Source organism: Takifugu flavidus, chromosome 16 (assembly GCF_003711565.1).
Source record: "Takifugu flavidus isolate HTHZ2018 chromosome 16, ASM371156v2, whole genome shotgun sequence".
In the NCBI taxonomy this organism is placed as follows: Eukaryota; Metazoa; Chordata; class Actinopteri; order Tetraodontiformes; family Tetraodontidae; genus Takifugu; species Takifugu flavidus.
This window is the reverse complement of record NC_079535.1, coordinates 9543378-9563238: the sequence shown is the minus strand read 5'-3', so window position 1 is coordinate 9563238 and position 19861 is coordinate 9543378. Positions and strand designations below refer to the sequence as shown.

General features: G+C 48.3%; 1 protein-coding gene across 18 annotated transcripts in view; it reads left to right on the top strand.

Annotated features, from left to right (window-relative positions):
* LOC130540053 (ryanodine receptor 3-like) overlaps window positions 1–19861 on the top strand; it is a 65648-nt gene that overhangs the window by 17113 nt on the left and 28674 nt on the right. For 7 of the 18 annotated variants that reach the window (XM_057058913.1, XM_057058917.1, XM_057058922.1 and 4 more), the window contains exons 4-37: window positions 513–527; window positions 993–1067; window positions 1194–1272; window positions 1621–1733; window positions 2542–2641; window positions 2731–2824; window positions 3511–3585; window positions 3829–3985; window positions 4298–4462; window positions 4731–4852; window positions 5448–5628; window positions 6404–6539; window positions 7519–7614; window positions 7717–7835; window positions 8567–8700; window positions 8888–9129; window positions 9229–9421; window positions 10561–10777; window positions 10852–10956; window positions 12351–12454; window positions 12813–12896; window positions 13183–13357; window positions 13754–13901; window positions 13986–14188; window positions 14264–14438; window positions 14712–14920; window positions 14978–15177; window positions 15254–15320; window positions 15393–15553; window positions 15721–15886; window positions 16288–16374; window positions 16819–17045; window positions 17138–17945; window positions 18310–18510. In XM_057058913.1, the coding sequence (XP_056914893.1) occupies window positions 513–527; window positions 993–1067; window positions 1194–1272; window positions 1621–1733; window positions 2542–2641; window positions 2731–2824; window positions 3511–3585; window positions 3829–3985; window positions 4298–4462; window positions 4731–4852; window positions 5448–5628; window positions 6404–6539; window positions 7519–7614; window positions 7717–7835; window positions 8567–8700; window positions 8888–9129; window positions 9229–9421; window positions 10561–10777; window positions 10852–10956; window positions 12351–12454; window positions 12813–12896; window positions 13183–13357; window positions 13754–13901; window positions 13986–14188; window positions 14264–14438; window positions 14712–14920; window positions 14978–15177; window positions 15254–15320; window positions 15393–15553; window positions 15721–15886; window positions 16288–16374; window positions 16819–17045; window positions 17138–17945; window positions 18310–18510 (5433 nt within the window). The remainder of the gene's footprint in view (window positions 1–512; window positions 528–992; window positions 1068–1193; window positions 1273–1620; window positions 1734–2541; window positions 2642–2730; window positions 2825–3510; window positions 3586–3828; window positions 3986–4297; window positions 4463–4730; window positions 4853–5447; window positions 5629–6403; window positions 6540–7518; window positions 7615–7716; window positions 7836–8566; window positions 8701–8887; window positions 9130–9228; window positions 9422–10560; window positions 10778–10851; window positions 10957–12350; window positions 12455–12812; window positions 12897–13182; window positions 13358–13753; window positions 13902–13985; window positions 14189–14263; window positions 14439–14711; window positions 14921–14977; window positions 15178–15253; window positions 15321–15392; window positions 15554–15720; window positions 15887–16287; window positions 16375–16818; window positions 17046–17137; window positions 17946–18309; window positions 18511–19861) is intronic. The other 11 variants (XM_057058923.1, XM_057058921.1, XM_057058912.1 and 8 more) reach the window with 3 other exon arrangements.

Below are 19861 nucleotides of genomic sequence, written 5' to 3'. Positions count from 1 at the left end.
GTGTGAAACGACAGGGAGAGACTGGGGGTTTATTGGTTGTGGTGACTGCAACTGGATGCGCCTTGCCGCATTAAGCTTGGCACCTCGGTGTGCAGCGGCAGATAAGAGCACAGAAGGAGCCTGGGAGGCAGCGCTGCAGTCCGCACGACACCACAACATCAAATCACAGGCAAAAAAAATCAAAGATCGACGGTGAAGCAGAATCAAATAAATGCAAAACACGGGCTGAATTGGTCCGTCTTCAGATAAGGTTTTGACTGCATGTTATTAGTGTCCTGCAGCGCTTCAGTGTGGCGTTTTTATAGTTAGACCTCACTGTTTGATATCTGTTCAGCAGCGATTTTGTGCCAGTGGCGTTGCATTGAAAAAGGTTAAAGAATCTTTTCCATAATCCTTTTCGCAAGAGTGACTTTTTGGAAAACACGTGCACCCTCCAGGACTTTAATCACTCAGAGAGAGAGCCGTCGTTCTTTCTGATTAATGACAGTCTTTCTTACCTTAATGCTTCCTAGAGGCTCATAAGGAAGGTGAGTCACAAAGAAGAAGAAGGCCAAGCAAAGCTCTGTATCCTGCTTGCATCTCTACCGGTAGAGATACCATCCGTGCTCCCCCTGCATTTTGATCCAAACCCACATGAGTCACTCTCTGCTAATGCTGACAACGTATTGGAGCGCCGGTAGTGGCTGAGCATCCTTCCCACATTCCAGTAGTCGGGATGCTGGAAAGATGACCCTGTATCCCATCTGCTCATGAATAAGATGCAGCCGGGAGCTCCATCTTAGCAGATTGCATGTCTTCACTGGAGAGGGGTTGAAAAGCTCCCCAAGGGAGTTGCAGTGCCTGAAGCTTGTGGTCACCATCGTTGGTGTGAAGGCCCTGATCTCAGCACTCAGTGCCAGAGATCAGCCGGAGACTGAAATGAATGAGGGGGGGCAACTGGGACGGCGAGAGCTTTGCATGTTGTATCTAAATGCTTTTTGTGTGATTTGCAGGCGGCGCAGAGCGGTGGACACAAGACCCTCCTGTACGGACATGCCATCCTCCTGCGGCACTCCTTCAGCTCCATGGTAAGACTGACGCATGACGTTGCCATCTCGGGAACCTACCCGACGGGCGGGGAGTCAAACATCACAGCAGTTTAAGGTGCCACCGTCTGATTGTGTGTGACAGCCCTCTCTGTTTCCTAAACCCAGTACCTGGCCTGTTTGAAGACGTCCAGGTCGCAGACAGATAAGCTGTCTTTTGATGTTGGGCTGCAGGAGGATTCAACAGGTAAACAGGACAACTTTCACACTGTTTGATTTCATTTGGCCTGTCCCTCGATGCGACAGATTAGTTCGCACGAGTGCGTTTCATCGTTATCTCACTGCCCGCTGAGGATCGTGGTTGACAATTCCTGCCACGCATTCGCTAGGTCTCCGGCAGCGTCCTGATAGGTGCACCAATTTGCATTGTTATTATTTTCACGCAGCAGATAAGCAGCCTCGGTGACTCGCTCTTAATTTTCATTTTCGCCTCCACTTTTCCTAATCGCTGATGTTAACGGTCTTCTTTACATCCATTTCCTGCCGGGACAACCTGTGGCGGCAGCAGATACAGTCAGTGCATGTGTCGTTGTAGGTGAGGCCTGTTGGTGGACCATCCATCCAGCATCCAAGCAGCGATCCGAGGGAGAGAAAGTTCGGATCGGTGATGACCTCATCCTTGTCAGCTTGTCCTCAGAGCGATACCTTGTAAGTTTTTCCCTAAATCGTCCTTGTGATACGTCCCCGAAACTGTCTTCGATAAGGGTCCTGTTGATCTTCTGAACTGTCCCTTTTGTCCGTGGGCTGTGTTCCGACCTACAGACCCTCTACTTAACATCTATCGCTGTGGCCCGATAACCCTGGGAAATGTGTCTGCCGTGATCCGTGAATTTTCTGACAGCAGCCAGATCTTTTTAACCCCTCGTCCTTGCCGGCAGCTGGGGCGCCACCAGATTATCACTATTGCCTCCTCTAATGTGGACCGGGAGGTTCTGTCCCCACTCCTGTCTGACAGACAGAAACAAAAACAGTACATGTGCATTAGAGTTCCTTTTTTTAGCTTTACACTGATTACAGATGTTTGATCTTATTTTCTGGTTGCACAGACCAGTTTGAGCAGCCCGTAGGCAACAGTCTGCTGCACCTGTGCGCACCAAAACAAAGGATAATGGGTCCTGTAGCTGTAGCTGTGCAGGTCCAATCAGCACATTTTCTAGAATGAGAAGTCTCATTTTAAAGTCTATCTAAGGGTGCTGCTGTTACCAGTCTCCCTTCCAGATGATCTCTGTTCTACCCAAGGTCAGTTTTCCGTGTCAACCAGACTGTTCAGTTTTTCGTTGAAACTGAAGAAGCCGTCTGAATAGAAGGCGAAACGTCTTCAAGAGAAGAAAAACACAGAAACCTCACCTTGGATAACTATGACCTGGATGATTGAGAATCTACACATCTCTGTTCTACATACAGAGCGACTGCAGTGAAGTTAATGCTGCCTGTGTTTATTCCATCTCCCCTGCAGCATTTATCCATCTCCAACGGCAACATCCAGGTGGATGCTTCCTTTATGCAAACCCTGTGGAATGTCCATCCCATCTGTTCTGGGAGCAACGTGGAAGAAGGTAGAAACACGCACACCTTAAACTCTCTCTGTCTCTCTTTCTTTGCGTGAGTCACCCGAGTAAACCTCCTCCCCTCCTCCCTCCAATAGGCTACCTTTTGGGCGGTCACGTGATACGGTTGTTCCACGGACACGACGAAGTCGTCGCCATCCCGGGGTCAGACCAGAGCGAAGAGGAGCAGAGGTGCGAAAAACAGCTCACAAATAAGCAAGGCAAATTACGCCTTGGCGTCCGGGCTCACACGCCTCACCCGCCTGGTTCCTCTGCTGTCCCTGTGTTCATTAAAAAGAGCTTCTGACCGCTGGTGCGCTGCATTCGAGGGGGGCCAAAATTGTTATTTTTGTCAGCAGTGTGGCTGCCAACACAGACGTCACCCCCGCAGAAACTGGGCTTCAAGTGGGGCAACAAAAGCCCATTTACACTCTGCCGGGTCTCTGCAGATGTGTCTCCCTTTGCGGGGTGCACATTTAGTATCTATTTTTAGAACAGAGTGATACAAGTACAACACGGGTCGCAGAATTAGACCCAAATTTGGCAGCTTTAGCTTTAACGGACGGAACTGACACGATTTTCGAGCTGTCACCTGCCAGGCTGTGTTTTTATCTTTAGACCCAGTCACCCGTATCACTGAGGGACAGCGTAGCTCTGGGTTATCAGAGCTTCTCGGCAAAAATACGCAACCTTTCAGTCAGAGGATTAAACCGAACCTCGGCATTTATTTACACGTCTGAGGGAATAAGCTGTGGGAATCCGTGTGACAAATGACAATAAAGAGGTGGCGCTCTGCTAGGAGGCCACGTGTGACCTTGACAGCCTCGGCGGTGAGACGTTTGGTAGCCTCCCTCTTATGCCTATCTGGTTTCCCCCAGGATAGTCAACTATGAGACAGGCAAAGCCGGCGCCAAGGCTCGGTCCTTGTGGAGGCTGGAACCACTCCGAATCAGGTGTGTTGAGTCTAATCCGTCCTTCAGGATCCTTCCTGTCTTTGCTCCTGTTGTGCATAATTAGGGAAATTTGTCATATTTGATAACTGCACTGGACGGCTTGTTTGATAATTAACAGCTGGCAGCGATGCTTGGATCGGCTAATTAGCTGAACAGCTTCCAAGGGTTGTGAAGGACAACCTTTGTAGTGCTTTATATCTGTCTCTGTGTTTTATTTTGTAATTATTGTTGCGGCTCTGATAGCTGGAGCGGGAGCCACATCCGCTGGGGTCAGCCTTTCCGACTCCGTCACCTGACCACCGGTCACTACCTGGCGCTGACGGACGACAGAGGTCTGGTGCTACAGGACCGAGAACGCTCTGACACAGACGCCACCGCCTTTTGCTTCAGAGCCTCCAAGGTGAGGGCGCGTACCACGCACATGTTTGTGATGAATGTGCTCGACTCCAGGTTTTAGCTCAAGGTGACCTGTGTCACATGGGCTGAATCACTTAAATAAATAAAAAACATTCTTTTAAAGTGCAAATCATTGGAGTTAAATAGTGCTATGAAGGGTCACTGAGCTAAACTTTGAAGATTCTATTGAAATTTCTTTATGAGCGGAACATCTGAGCCAGTTAGGAACAACTCAGTAATATACATATAAATCCTATGACCTGCGTTTCCTGACAGCTTTGACACATAAACTTTCTCCACCCTCTTCCCGAAACAGGAAAAGCTGGAGCAAAGCCCCAAAAGGGACATCGAGGGCATGGGGGTGGCGGAGATTAAATACGGGGACTCGCTCTGCTTCATCATGCATGTGGCCACTGGACTCTGGCTGTCCTATCAGGCACCTGACGTCAAATCAGCCCGACTTGGTCCTCTGAAGAGAAGAGTGAGTGGAGAGGAACACCAACATAAATATAATGAATAACGGAATAGATTTGCTTCCCCAGAGCGTTTTGCTTAATATAAACCTTGGCTGTTGGCTCTGGTGACAGAAGTGATAGAGGCGCCTACACAATGATGCTTGACAACGTGTCCTCATGCTAACGCTGACAGCGTGTCAGCACCTGTGTTGCAGACACTGTGGCTCAGTGTCGGCTACAGACCTCCCCTGCCCTTTCTTCACCTTGTCATGTCTCCCCCCCAACCCTCTAAAGGCGTGCTTACATACTGAAGGCCACATGGATGACGGGCTGACCCTGCAACGGTGTCAGCACGAGGAGTCCCGTGCTGCACGCATCATCCGCAACACAACGCTGCTCTTCAACCGGTTCGTCAGGTGCGTTAAACAGCGGAATTCCACCGTTTTCATGGTAATGAGAGATGGCTCAAGTGGACCTGTTCGTGTCCAAAAACATCTCAGATGTGTCATGCCAGTGATCTTTAAAGCATAATTACTAGAGGTGTGGAGGTGCGGTGTGTGTGTGTGTGTGTGGGGGGGGGTCTCTGGTCCGGCCGTGTGTTTTCAAATCGCCAGCATTGCAGCAGTGTTGCTGTTTCAGCTATGACAATAGAAGCTGTGAAACACGTAAGTGCCCTTATTTGTTGTCCAATAAGGCTGCGGCCCACGGGGAGGCTCGGGGGCACTCATGTCTAGGACATGTGAGTGTTTCAGCTTTTCCCCTTGTGGCTATGACACACACTCCCCTCCCGCCTCATCACCCACGCTTACGACAGCAGCTATTTTTAGCCGACCAGAGGAAATCGGCATTTCAGCATGGGCGAATCTTGAGACTATACATTATTAGTCATCACGACCTCACACCCAGCCCGCTCTGTCTCCCGTTTTAATGTGTGTTATTGAAAACTGGTCACAAATGGCTGAGACTGATATATATATAATTATATATATATTTGCTTCTGCATTCTCTTAGAGACCTTGACTGTCTGGGTGTTAAGAACAGGGCAGTGGTCTTTCTGCCCGTCGAGGAGGTCCTCCAAACCCTCAACGACCTCATCGCCTATTTCCAGCTCCCAGACGTTGAGCTGGAGCACGAAGAGAGGCAGATCAAGCTGCGTTCGCTCAAGAACCGGCAGAACCTTTTCAAACAGGAAGTATGTTTTATTAGCAAGGTAGCACATTCTCAGTTATCGGACCATTAAGTAAGAGCATCGTGAGCTATGAATCAACGCAAAGTGAAAAAATACCAGTGTTAGTGAAGCAGTTTGAGTGGCTATAAATGAAACAATTGGCCGACTTACAAAAAACGAGAATGCGAGAGGCGACGCTAATCTTTAATGGTGTGTTTGAATGCTACCATGTAGTTGGAGGCATTGGCTGTGATGAGTTTTCTGAGCGTACTAAAGCTTTCTGCTAAGCCCCCGAGGGCCTAAATTGCTTTCATCAATTACCAAATGTCAGCCTGCATGCTGTGAAGTCAACAGCCCAGTCCAAACTTTCCCTCAGCTTTAACAGGTCAGCATACAACAGTGGGAAATTAGCCAAATGAACTACTGCTTGGCAGTCTGTTCCTATTATTTTTTTATCAATATTTGATATCAATATTTGCATATATCAGCAGTTTATCTAATTTGATTCCTCTAAAGTGTATGGGAATATCTCCTCTCTGTATTCCCTGTAATATATTACATTTAAAAGGTCACTTCGGGACTATATATGGCTGACTACTGATTTTTTTGGCACTATAAATCATCTCCCATTCCCATTTTATCTCCTCACAGCCAGGTTTTAGCATAACTCATTTTGGGTTTCTCCCCAGTAAATTACCATTGCAGAAGCTTTTACTTTAACAGGAAAGACTCACAGTTCTGTGTTCAGAGAAGATTGTTTTCTGGTTAACTGGTCTATGTTATGCTAATGTGTTGCCAGGGTATGCTAAATCTGGTGTCCAACTGCATCGACCGTCTCAACGTCTACAACAGTGCTGCCCATTTTGGGGAGTGTGCCGGGCAGGAGGCCGGGGCGGCCTGGAAGGACATCCTGAACCTGTTGTATGAGCTGCTCGGTATGATGGGACCAGTATGTTGTCAGAATCGTCTTCCATCCGGCAGCATCCAGGCTCCATGACTCTTCCTAACAGATTTAACTTCGCTTCAGTGTGTTTAGCACAAATTAACCAAAGGAGACGGCGTGGAAACAGGAAGTCTATCTGGCTGATTTAAAAATCCATAACTTGTTGCTTCGTGTTGCCTACACTCAAACAATCAAATTACTTCTGCCCCTGAAATTTGGCCTGCAGAGCAATGAGACGGCAGCAGTGTTGCTGCCGTTTCTAGCGCTCGTGCACATGCACGTGCAGGAGAAGACACAGCGCGGTGTTAATGAATACCTTCCTCATTTAAGAGGTGTTCCCGCGGTCATCGCACACACCCTCAGGCATGCAAAGGTTGGGTGCCGCCTGTGGACCTGTTGACATTCCGCACTTGTCGGCCCTGCTAATTCCCTTTCACCTCTCTCGTAATGTTGCTTTTTGGTGCTCTTTCACCGCGATTGGCCAGATTATTTTCCTTTCTAAAATATTTATAAGCCATGAGCAGCCGTGCCGTTTCCCCTGCGTTTCGGCTCACACCCTCCCTCTGCTGTAACCTTCATACACTTATTTACAGGGAACACACCTCCTGTTTTGTATTAGCGTTCCAGCCACGTCTCCCTCTTCCCTCCGTGTCCTCCTCCACACACCTGCTCCAGTGCACCTCTAAGTAGATTTGATATGCTTTACTCTTTTCTTCTCTGGCTGTCTTCAGCAGATGACCCATGTGAGGCGGGGGGAGGGGGAGGTGGCGGTGGGTTGCTGCTGTGTGTGTGTGTGTTTTTCTTCCCTCTCTGTCCTTGTCCTTGTCATTTCCATCTCCATCCTTGTCATTTCCTCACTGTGTCACTGACATCTTGTGAATATGTATAAGACATGGACACATTTTCTTATTATTTTTGGACCCGTCACGCCGCTGTTTTGACTCACGTTAGCTCGCTCTTGTCTCCGACAGCCGCATTAATTAGAGGGAACAGAAACAACTGCACCCAGTTCTCCAACAACTTGGACTGGCTGGTCAGCAAGTTGGAGAGGCTCGAGTCTTCATCGGGTACGCTCTCAGTCAGCCTGGCATCTTCATAAACACCGACGAGCATCGTCTTTCTGCGGGCGTCGGTGACTCGATGTGTGCATTTTTCCCGTGTGCGTGCAGGCATCCTGGAAGTGTTACACTGTATTTTAATTGAGAGCCCTGAAGCCCTGAACATCATCCAGAGAGGTCACATCAAGTCCATCATCTCGCTGCTCTACAAGCATGGGCGCAACCACAAGGTGAGCATCCGGAGGGGGAGTTAAACTCCTTCAGTTGACTCTGTGATACTGTGAGCTCAAAGCACAAAGGTTATGGGTTCTATTCCAGACTCCAACACATTTCTTTGTGCAGTTTGCGTGTCCCTCAGGTCTCCAGGTACTCTAGATTCCTCCCAGTCTAAAAACATGCGTGTGGATTCTGAAGACACTCAATTGCGTGAGTGTGTGTCCGGTCTAGGGTGGACGTCTGCCCCTTTGTAAAAATTTGGCCAGCTCCAACAGAATACTTCCTACTTTTTTAATAGAAAGCAGATCTTCTGTTTTAAGATAAGAGATTTTATAATGTGCGTATTTACCTGAAAGAAACACAAAATGAACTAATTATACGGCGCATCCATATATCACATCCCATCCTTGTGCTCATCCTCTGTAAGCATGCACAGCAGCATGCTTTCATCAATAAATCAGCCAGATGATGCTAAATCAATGGCTAGTTGGGCTCATCAGGCTCAGCTGAGGGTGGTTAAATTGAAGGCTAATGTCAAAATTATATTACTGGATGTTTTCCCTTATTAAACATCTGAGTAATTGTGCAGCGTTTGCACATTGGGCGTCCTCAGGGCACCGGTCAGGGAGAAAAAGAGATCATAAATCAGAAATAACAAATCCACAGGGAGTATTTTCATATCCAGGGAGAGAAACGTTGCGTGATCAATTGTTCCGAAGACGATCTGTTGCCGTATCTGTTTCAGATTCTGGACGTGCTGTGCTCGCTGTGTGTGTGCAACGGCGTCGCTGTGAGAACCAATCAGAACCTGATCTGCGATCACCTGCTGCCCAAGAGGGACCTGCTGCTGCAAAGCCAGCTGGTCAACGTCGTGCAGAGGTGAGAAAATCACATCTTTTGATGCTTTTGTCTGGTTTTTCCATCTGCAAGGTCGGATTTAAGGTCCCTAATTCAAAATTACATCAGCAGTGTTGTTGACTTTTCAAATCGATATATAAATGCATAACTGGGGAATAATTGGTCTGTCGAGGTCAAAATACTGGATTGCTGGTGTTTTATTTCCTAGTATGAGACCAAATATCTTCCTGGGCGTGAGCGAGGGCTCTGCCCAGTATAAGAAGTGGTACTACGAGCTGATGATCGATCAGGTGGACCACTTTGTGACCAGTGAGCCCACCCATCTGAGGGTGGGCTGGGCCAACACGAAAGGCTATGCTCCCTACCCCGGTGGAGGGGAGGGCTGGGGGGGGAACGGCGTGGGCGATGACCTCTACTCGTTCGGGTTCGATGGACTCCACCTCTGGTCAGGTGAGTCGAAACTATTATGATGGAAAAAAGCTATTAAAGGTGAGTGGGATCGGCGGACTGACCCCACCGTGCACGCGCACGTGCGTGTGCTCTTCGTAGGACGCGTCCCGCGCGCAGCTGCCTCCCTGAACCAGCACATTTTGACATCAGAGGACGTGGTGAGCTGCTGTCTGGACCTGGGGGCTCCCAGCATCTCTTTCAGGATCAACGGCCAGCCCGTCCAGGGCATGTTTGAAAACTTCAACGCAGACGGACTCTTCTTCCCGGTCGCCAGCTTCTCGGCGGGGGTCAAGTGAGTGTTTGTTGTTCTCGCCCGTGCTGTGCAAAGGGAACAGACTCGCTGGGATGATGAATGAGCCACACAAAGGCTGCACGCAGATGAAACGGACAATCACAGGAATAGCGTGAACACACAGCCTGCGTGCCACACACCGCACATGGAACTCCATCTGCTACACCTCCACTTTCCCATCTACGTTCAGGAAACCTCAGGTTGGGGTTGGGATTGAACAATATGCTGGCTTCATTCTCCACACCGCTGCCGTTGTGACCGCTGATAGCGTGACTGACAAGAGTTGAAAATGAAATTTCAAGCTCCAGCAGTCTGTCTGTGCCTCCGTAATCGATTCTGACTACATGCAGCAAAGCGGCCTTTTGCATTAGGAGGTCTCAGTCGAAGCCAGAGCCCCTGGACTCCAAGAGGCCAATGTTGTATTTGACAATGGAGTTAATTGAAAATCAGATCGATCAATCAATTTATTCTCCAACAGCCAGCTGATAACCATAATGAGTCTTATGGAAACCAATCAATGCGGTTAAATATCTTAATCAAATTCAGTGAAAACATATTATCTCAGTACCAAGATCACTGCATGGATACAGAGGACAAAACTATTTTTGAAAATTAAACAATTATTTGGACCATCTGATTATTATTTGAAGGAAGGAAAGTGGACTTTACCCTGGATGTGCATTTTTAGTGACCTTTCACCTCTAGGAGGAGAGCAGGGATGCAGAGAACTGATCTTTTGGTTAGATTGTGACCCTCCGCTGTGGGGAGGAGCGCCGACACCCTCCGACACACGAGCCTGACCCACTGAACAGAGCGTGCAGCTCTGTGGAGTTTTAATGTGCCAGAAAATGACAACCTGACATCTTTCTCTCTTCAATAATTGAGGTCTGGGCTCAGAATGGATTTTGGTTGCGTCACTGCTACTACTTGAGCAGCTATTTTGGGACGGCAGCTGGGGAGCCTCTCCACGGTGATGGCCTGAGATGCTAAACTCGTCCCTGCTACAGTCTGACGGGGACGGAAAGAGGCTTAACCTGCGCGTTTGTTCATTTTTCCCTGCTTGCATTGATTGGTTTTTGATGTATGGATGATATACGCTGCATGTGAAATAAGTCAGATGACCTTTGACCTTCCACCAGGGTGCGTTTTCTGCTGGGCGGCCGACACGGCGACTTTAAATTCCTGCCTCCGTCGGGCTACGCCCCGTGTTATGAGGCCCTGTTGCCGAAGGAGAAGATGAAGGTGGAGCCGGTAAAAGAGTACAAGAGGGACGTGGCTGGGGTGCGAGACCTGCTGGGCACTGCACAGCTCCTCTCCCAGGCCTCCTTCATCCCCACACCTGTGGAAACCAGCCAGGTAAAGACAACGGTAGCGCCTCAATAGGCCGTCACTCAGATAAGCAAGCTCAGTCCTTCTGCTCCTCCTCTCAGATTATTATGCCACCTCACTTGGAGAAAGTCCGAGACAAGCTGGCAGAGAACATCCACGAACTGTGGGGGATGAATAAAATCGAGCTGGGCTGGACGTATGGAAAGGTGAGGACACCTCAGAACCGTCTCTTCCGCTCGATCCATACCTTTGCTCACGTTGGTTGCAGAAATAAGCATCATTGTGGAACCCTTTTTTCAATTTATAGAAGATTAAGTTAAACAGCAGGTGGAAATGCATTAGTTGTTGAATGGACTCATCAGAAGCCTGTACGTCATCTTGCTTTCTCTTTTATAATTTGCGGTTCACGCCAAAAACAGAGGGTAAGTGGAAAGAACACTCTCACACCTCATGTCCCGTGACGCTTTTCATTCCAGTCATGTAAATGCTCCATCCCAGTCGGTGTGTAGATAGCGGAATCCTTTGTGTCGATGTGTTAGCCAAAGCCGATGAACTGGATATTTCCAAGAGGGACCTTCGGATTTTAATTCCGTATCCGTATTTAGTTTCTCCTCTTTTCTCCTGTTGAAACACGAGCGTAGCAGCTGTGCGGCACGAGGAGGAGGAGGAGGAGGAGGAGGAGGAGGAGGGGGAGGAGGAGGAGGAGGGGGAGGCGGAGGAGGCGGAGGAGGACAGTAAAGGGAAAGACAAATGAGGACCCACCAACCACAATAACGTAATGCCTCTGCAACTGCAGTCTATGAGAAGCGTAATGTGGCCTAACGACAGTTTTGTTCCAATAACCTGGTCCTGGTGGAACCTGAATTTATTGCAAAACAGCAGGAATTAGTTTCTGGTTCTGTGCACATCTTAATATTTGAGTTATAAGATGCTGGCACACGTCCAGCGAGCGGTTACACCGTAGCTGTGTGATGCTCATCGGTTGTGTCACGATTGTGATTAATTACAGCAGCAGTCAAGCAGAGCGAGAAGGAAAGTTGTGAAGGCTTTTTTTTTTTTTTAAATTCTTTTCTTTTGGCACCGCTTGCATGAAAATCTTTCATTTGCAGTTTGTTCAGCAAATGGAATTCTGAGAGGGAAAGAGCTGCCAGGAAATGCATTTACTGCGCAGTTCTTGACATCAGAAAGAGCACACATGAACACACACACACACACACACACACACACACACACACACACACAGCCCTGCATGTTTTCTTGGTAAACCACCTCTAATGTCCTACTGCCTCCTCTCAGCAACACCATCTCTGAGGCTATTTGGTGCAGCCTGGAAACCTGCCAGACCCTCCAACTTTACTCACCGAGCCCTAAAATCTTTAAACTCCCCCAAGAAAACATGCTCCACTGTTGCTCTTTCTCTACATCAGCAGACTGTGTCCTCACTGCAGCCTCTAGTTGGCATCTTCATGTCTGTGTTGGCTCACAGCGACACAAACAACTGTGTTTCATGACCTGTCTGACGTGATGTAAAGTTACCGCGCTTCAAAGCTGCAGGCAGCAGGATTATGGTGAACGTGTTGCTCCGTGACTTCTCTCCTAGATCAGGGATGATAATAAGCGCCAGCATCCGTGCTTGGTGGACTTTTCCAAACTACCTGAAACAGAGAAGAACTACAACCTGCAGATGTCAACAGAAACTCTGAAGTAGGTGGAATCTTTATATTTTGGAGACATTTGGTTTAATGCACAAGGGGATTCTACCTATTCACTTGAACAGCTTTCTGAGCTGTCTATCATTTTAAGAGGAGCCTGTGTTGCGTCTCCCCGCCAAAGTCTGCAGGCTCCGTTCTGTCCCACTGAGAATTATCGCTAGCGCTCTGCATAAACACTCTTCAAACGACACCAGACAAGAGCGAGCTCTGCCCCGCACCAGTTTCCCTGTTACTTCCCTCACAAAGCCTTTAACACCAAGTTCACTCCTTCCTTCCTGTACTTTGGGCTCATTTGTCTTCGGATGTAGCTGTCGTCGCCTTCACTCACTTTATGTCCTCTCCCTCCCCAGGACCCTGCTGGCGCTGGGCTGTCGCGTGGTTCAGGTCAATCCAAATGCTGAGAACTCTCTCAAAAAAATAAAATTAACCAAGAAGTAAGTGCGTGTTGTTATATTAGCTAAATGAATGATAGAAACCCACATTTTTCTGTTTTAAAAGCTCTACTGCCGCTCGTGCTCAGCCTTGTCTGTAATTGAAAGAGCAAGGCGATTTGTATTTTTTACCATGAAGTAAAATATATTACTTTCTAGCAGAACAGCTCATATGAAATATTAAATCAATGTATAAAGCCAAGGGGTGTAACTAGTGTTTACAGCACAATAAATGTGGTTAACTACTCAGACAGGATTTATGGACACCTGTTTCTCTCCCTGCCTGTAGCTACATGATGTCGAACGGCTACAAGCCATCTCCACTGGACCTGTCTGACATTAAACTGACTCCAGGTCAGGAACTGCTAGTGGACAAGCTGGCGGAGAACGCCCACAATGTGTGGGCTAAGGACCGCATCAAACAGGGGTGGACGTATGGAATTCAGCAGGTAGTCCAGACGCATGTATGTATTCAGGGTGTCGCTGCTGCAGTTTCAAAAGTCTTGCTTGATTGTCACCATAACATCTAATTTACTTATGAAAGGAGGTTGTAATGCTTTGACATTTATAAGGCAATAATAGTCTATATGTTAGAAACTCATGGTTTTTCAGGGAAAAGCTAAATACCAAACAAACACGATTTAGCTCCAGTGAAACCCAACTATTGTCTGTAATTGTCTGTAGTCCCAGTAGAATCTCTGAAGACTGAACAGAGGAAGTAACAGACAGGAGTGGTACAGGAGCAATAAATGACATGTTAACATCTCAATTACGGAAATTGACAGCTTACTTGTAACCAACACGGCAGCTGTCTGCGTTAATCAGGCTTCCGTTTCCCCGACTGCCTCCTCTCCCTGCAGGATCTGAAGAGCAAGAGAAACCCTCGCCTGGTTCCTTATGTCCTGCTGGATGAGCGCACCAAGAAGTCCAACAGGGACAGCCTACGGGAGGCCATCCGCACTCTGATTGGCTACGGTTACAACATTGAGCCCTCGGACCAGGAAGGCGGTGAGCCGCACACGCTGCGACTCGTCCCAATGCGCACGTTAAATTTAATAGTGGTGTTAAACTCAGAATTTCCCCCCGAATCAGGTCAAACGGTGGAGCGGATCAGCGTCGACAAGGTCCGCTTCTTTAGAGTTGAGAGGACCTACGCGGTAAAGACCGGGAAATGGTACTTTGAATTTGAGGCTGTGACAGGTGGAGACATGCGGGTCGGCTGGGCCCGACCCGCATGTAAACCAGACGTGGAGCTCGGCACGGATGCGCACGCTTTCGTCTTTGATGGATACAGGGTAGATTTAAAGAGCTTTCCTGCTCTCTGAGGGACTCGGTTCTTGTTCTTGACCACATTTTAACTCCGCCCAAAGGGTCACTGTTTGCACACGGGAGGCCGCCTGTTCGGGCGCTGCTGGCATGCTGGGGACGTGGTGGGATGCATGATCAACATGCAGGATAAGTCCATGATTTTCACCCTGAATGGAGAGATCCTCATCACCACCAAAGGTTCCGAACTCTGCTTCACCGACTTCGATACCGAGGACGGTGAGTCTGCTGTTTGAGGCTGAAAGTGGTCATAGAGAGACATATTTAGAGGTCATTTTTTTAATAAAGCCTTCTGAGAAAATAACATACATTTGGACACGTAATGATGCAGGTCTGTGAAAAAAAATAAGCAGCTCCCTGTGATGAAATCACCCTTATTTAATGCGCCGGTTGAGAATTGCCTTTTGGAAAAAGCTAAATAGATTTCTCCTCCCCGCTGTTTGCTTTCTCAGAGGCTTTATGTTCTCCCCCCTCTCTCTAACTGGGCTATAGGGTTTATTCCAGTCTGCAGTCTTGGCCTGGCCCAGGTGGGACGCATGAATCTGGGCAAAGATGCCAGCACCTTCAAGTATTACACCATGTGTGGACTTCAGGAAGGCTTCGAACCTTTCGCCGTCAACATGAACCGGGAGGTCACCATGTGGTTCAGCAAGCGTTTGCCCACTTTTGTCAACGTCCCCAAGGACCACAACCATATAGCGGTGAGTAAAAGGTAAAATCGGCAAATTGGTTTGGACCAATGTGTGTGTCGTCTGCAGGTGACCAGGATTGACGGGACCATCGACAGCCCCCCGTGTCTCAAAGTCTCCCACAAGACGTTTGGGAGCCAGAACAGCAATGCTGACATGGTCTTCTGCCGTCTCAGCATGCCTATAGAGTTCCACTCCGTTTTCAAATCCAGTCCTATTGCAGACGTCAACGGCATTCACGAGGAGGACGTCCTGAAGGTCAAACACAGGTACTCCTCCTCACACTTCACACATGGCAGGTTGATCTGCTGCACGCCCTGAAATCAACAATACCGTGCCTTGTAGATATCCCCTGAGATCTGTGAGGCACAGCGACGAAAGCAGACGCGTGGACTACAGTAACATCACTACGGTAACCATCCAGATTAAATTTGTTTGGTCCAAGACCTGCCAGCTTTACCAAGTTTCCCGTTTGCCCTTTCAGTACTACCACTCCGTTAGGGTCTTTGCTGGTCAGGACCCGGCTGGCGTGTGGGTCGGATGGGTTACGCCTGATTACCATTACTATAGCAACAACTTCAACCTGGGTAAAAACCGGACAGTCACGGTAACCCTGGGCGACGAACGCGGTAGAGTTCATGAGAGGTAAAGAGTCACAGCACTTTCCTTTTGTTTTAACTACTGTAAACGGATTATTTAAATCTGATTATAAGAACTGACTGAAGCTGAAACCACGATGTCAACCATTAATTACATGCACACCGGCTGTGTTTAGCTTTCTGAGTGACTGACTGTCTTTTGGGCTGGGACAGTGTGAAGAGGAGCAACTGCTACATGGTCTGGGGCGGCGATGCGACCAGCGCCGCTCACGCCTCGAGCCGCAGCAACGTGGACCTGGAGATCGGCTGCCTGATAGATCTGGCCACCGGCCTGGTGACGTTCACCATCAACGGCAAGGAGATCTCCACCTCCTACCAGGTAGTCAGCAGGATATGGAGGATACGACTGGATCCATCAAACATTAGGGATGCCTCTTGAGTTCATCTTCTCTCTCAGAAGATTTTCCAGACGCGTATTTCTTCAAGCCTCAAACTCTGTTCTGGAAAATAAATTTAAAAAAATCTGTCTAATCTTCTTATTTTCTCCTTCACTGATACTTGGTGATGCCCGGCCTCGGTGCTGACTCATCCTGCCAGACGACACGTTCCGCTGATTTCAGACACACACACACACACACACACACACACACACACACAGACAGGAGAGCGTGATGACGTTTAGCTGCTCCTTGAGTCACTCGCTCTCGCTGCTCCTCTGTTTTCTCCCCTGATTGCTTCCTGTTTGGGTCAGTTATTATTCAGTCGTGTCATCTGTGACAGGTGGAACCGAACACCAAGCTCTTCCCCGCCGTGTTTGTGCGACCCACCAGCGCCAACCTCTTCCAGTTCGAGCTCGGTAAAATAAAGGTAGCAAATTTCATTAAAACACTCTTTTATGTCATATCTGGAAGTTGTGGACCTGTGAGCGCAGTTAATTTAACAGAAGGCCTTGGATCTGGAGCAGGAGTATCTGGATTAGAGGATAAGCACATTACATATCGTATTTAATACCCCCTCGATCGATTATCACTTGAAGTGGAAATTGTACTGTTCTGCCATCTTACAAGCTGACTCGAAGCTTTTTTTCATGCTCGAAGGAGCGAAGATAAGTAGCAATGAGATAGCTCAGAACAGCCTTTCCACTGAGCCCAGCAACGGACGTCCACATCAGTTAAGCAGCCGTTGGCATTGTGACATTGTGTGTGGGTGGGTGGGGGGGTGGGGGGCAGTTCTGTATAGAAGAATATCGGAGCCCATTAAATTAAGATTTCTTCCAGCGCTTCATCCTTTTTCTGTCACGTTTCCCTCCAGAATGCCATGCCTCTCTCGTCCGCCACCTTCAAGAGTGAGCATAAAAACCCGGTCCCCCAGTGCCCCCCGCGACTCGACGTGCAGACCATAAGCGCTGTGCTGTGGAGCCGAATGCCCAACAACTTCCTGAAGGTGGACACAGCCAGGGTCAGTGAGAGACACGGCTGGGTGGTCCAGTGCGTGGAACCCCTGCAGATGTTGGCTGTGCATATCCCTGAGGAGAACAGGTAGAGCACCTGCTTTCTCCTGTTTATAACTCGGGTCGTAAGAAAGTAACGCTGGTGATACTTATCAACACGCCGCTACTGTTTTGTCTAAGATGTGTCGACATCATGGAGCTGTCTGAGCAGGAGGATTTGAGGAAGTTCCACTACCACACGCTGAAGCTCTACTGTGCCCTCTGCGCCCTCGGCAACACCCGCGTGGCCCACGCCCTCTGCAGCCACCTGGACCAATCGCAGCTCTTATACACCATCGACAACCAGTACCTGTCAGGCATGCTGCGCGAGGGCTGCTACAACGTCCTGATCAGCATTCACCTGGAGACGGCGAAAGAGGCTCGCCTCATGATGAAAGACGAGTTCATCATCCCGGTCACACCAGAGACGCGCTCCATCCGCCTCTTCTTCGACGCTACCAAAAAGCACCGGCCGCCGGGGGTGGGGCTCAGCACCTCCCTCAAACCCCGCTTCAACTTCGCCCCGCCGTGTTTCATCAGCACCAAACAGGAGCAGCATCTCTACAGCCCTCAAGTCCCACTGGACACACTGAAGGAGAAGGCCATTTCCATGCTGACAGAGGCTGTTCAGGGAGGGGGGCACCACATCCGAGATCCCGTGGGAGGATGCGTGGAGTACCAGTTTGTGCCTATCTTAAAGCTCATCAGCACCCTGCTGACCATGGGAGTGCTGGCCAGCGAGGACGTTCATCAGATCTTGCTGCTGATTGACCCGAATGTCTTCAGAGAGACGCGCGAGGAGGGAAATTCTGGAGCCACAGATAAAGAAGGACTCGCAGGGGCGGTGGACAAGGCAGTGGAGGCTGGAGAAGAAGAGGCAGCCAAGGAGGCAAAGCAGCCTTTAAAAGGACTGCTGGAGAAGAGACTTCCTGAGCCCGTCAAACGACAGGTAAGAGCTGAAACCGCATCACTGGTCAGCATCGGACCCTTAAATGTCAGCTCAAAGCTGATTGGCTGCTGTCGATGAGTAAGCCCCGCCCATCAGATTCCTAACAAGGATATCTGGGCTAGTTTAGTACTTTTCCCAGAATTCCTAAAAGAATTAAAGCAACCTTTAACCATTCAACTGCATGATTTATTGAAATGTGATGAGATGATAACATTGTATAGACTTCAGTTTAAAATGAGTGTATGTCCTTAATCATCTCTGATTTACACATGTATCTTTAGCGTGTGCATGAAATCATTTGGTCATTTCTATGGTTTCTGCATCATTGACGCAGATGTTTTGTACCCCCCCATCTGTTTTCCAGATGTGCGAGCTGCTGCACTATTTCTGCGACTGCGAGCTGAAGCACCGCATCGAGGCCATCGTTTCCTTTTCCGACAACTTTGTCTCGAAGCTGCAGTTCAACCAGAAGTACCGCTACAACGAGTTGATGTTGGCCCTCAACATGTCCGCTGCCGTTACCGCGAAGAAGACCAAGGAGTTCCGCTCGCCGCCTCAGGAACAGGTCAGAAAGGACTGGAGTCAGTTTAAATGACACTAGAATTGCTCATTATGCTACGCAGAGCTATGCTAATGGAACATTCTTCACTGAATTTCATAGGTTTATATCATCACCTGCTTTTATTTTGAAAATGGAAATTTATACATGCGGCACAAAGGGGAAAGGATCTATTAGAGAAGCTCGTGTGGGAACGAATCCTCTGTGAGCCTCACTCAAGGCGGTTTGACTGTGGACCAATAAATGTGAGAACCAATGTAGCTTGTAGCGCTCGTTCTTTTATGATTAAGAACCTAATTTTGTTTGATGACCATGACATCATGGTTCTCACTATAGCTTACTTTATGATCTTAGAGGAGGTAAAGGTGTGAATAAGCCACAGAAGGGAAAGTAGAACGATTGCCGCTGTAGTCGGATCAGGTTATTTTGACGATAAAGCGTGCATGACTCCGTAGTATTCAGCCAGGGAGAAAGGCCAGAGGCTCACTGCTGCAAATGATGCATGTAAGCAGGGAAATCAGGGGGAAATGTTACATAACTTCTGTCATCTGCCTGACATGCATGGGAGAGCTGCGCCTGGATTCCATTTCCAGTGTGTTTCTTTGTTTCCCTTTCTGTGTGTTCGTGTACAGTACATAAACGCATTTAGCTAGCACAGTGAGGACATTGGGACTGGTCCCATCAAGTTGAAAGGGTGTTTGAGGATCAGGACTTGTTTTTAGGTTCCGGTTTGAATTAGGTTTAGGTTAGGGTTTGGATAAGGGGATAATTGAGTCCTCACAAAAATAGAAGATCTTAGACTACACATTCATCTCAGTTTTCTGTCTTTACTGGATTTTGGGTGTAACATGAACACCCAAAACAAATGTAAGTATGGGGTCATTTGAATGAGGCATATTTTGCATCTATTTATATGTATAACCTTTTGAAATATGAAAGTGTTTAGATTTTACAAGCCACCCCTCCCTCTTTCTGCTGTGCTGTCTGCGTGCACCCATTCACACTCCCATTTCTACCCTGGCGGTGGCTCATTAATGGCAAATAACCACTCCTGCACACTCACATACCGAAGTTGCGGCTATTTTGGGTTCAGGGACGTCATAACATGTATAATGCAGGTGTTGAATGGCCTCCTTATCACTGCACCTATCAAAACCATTGTGTTATTGGTAATAAAGAAATCATCTCCTGTATCCACACTTGATGGTAACTTGTGACAAGCAACTTTTCTGGATTGTCATAATGGCTGTGATGCTTCATAATGGATTGAATCCCCCAAAAACATAACACAGAGATTAAGGAACCCACCAATCCAACCCATTTACACTAAAGAGCAAGAAACACCAATTTAAAACCA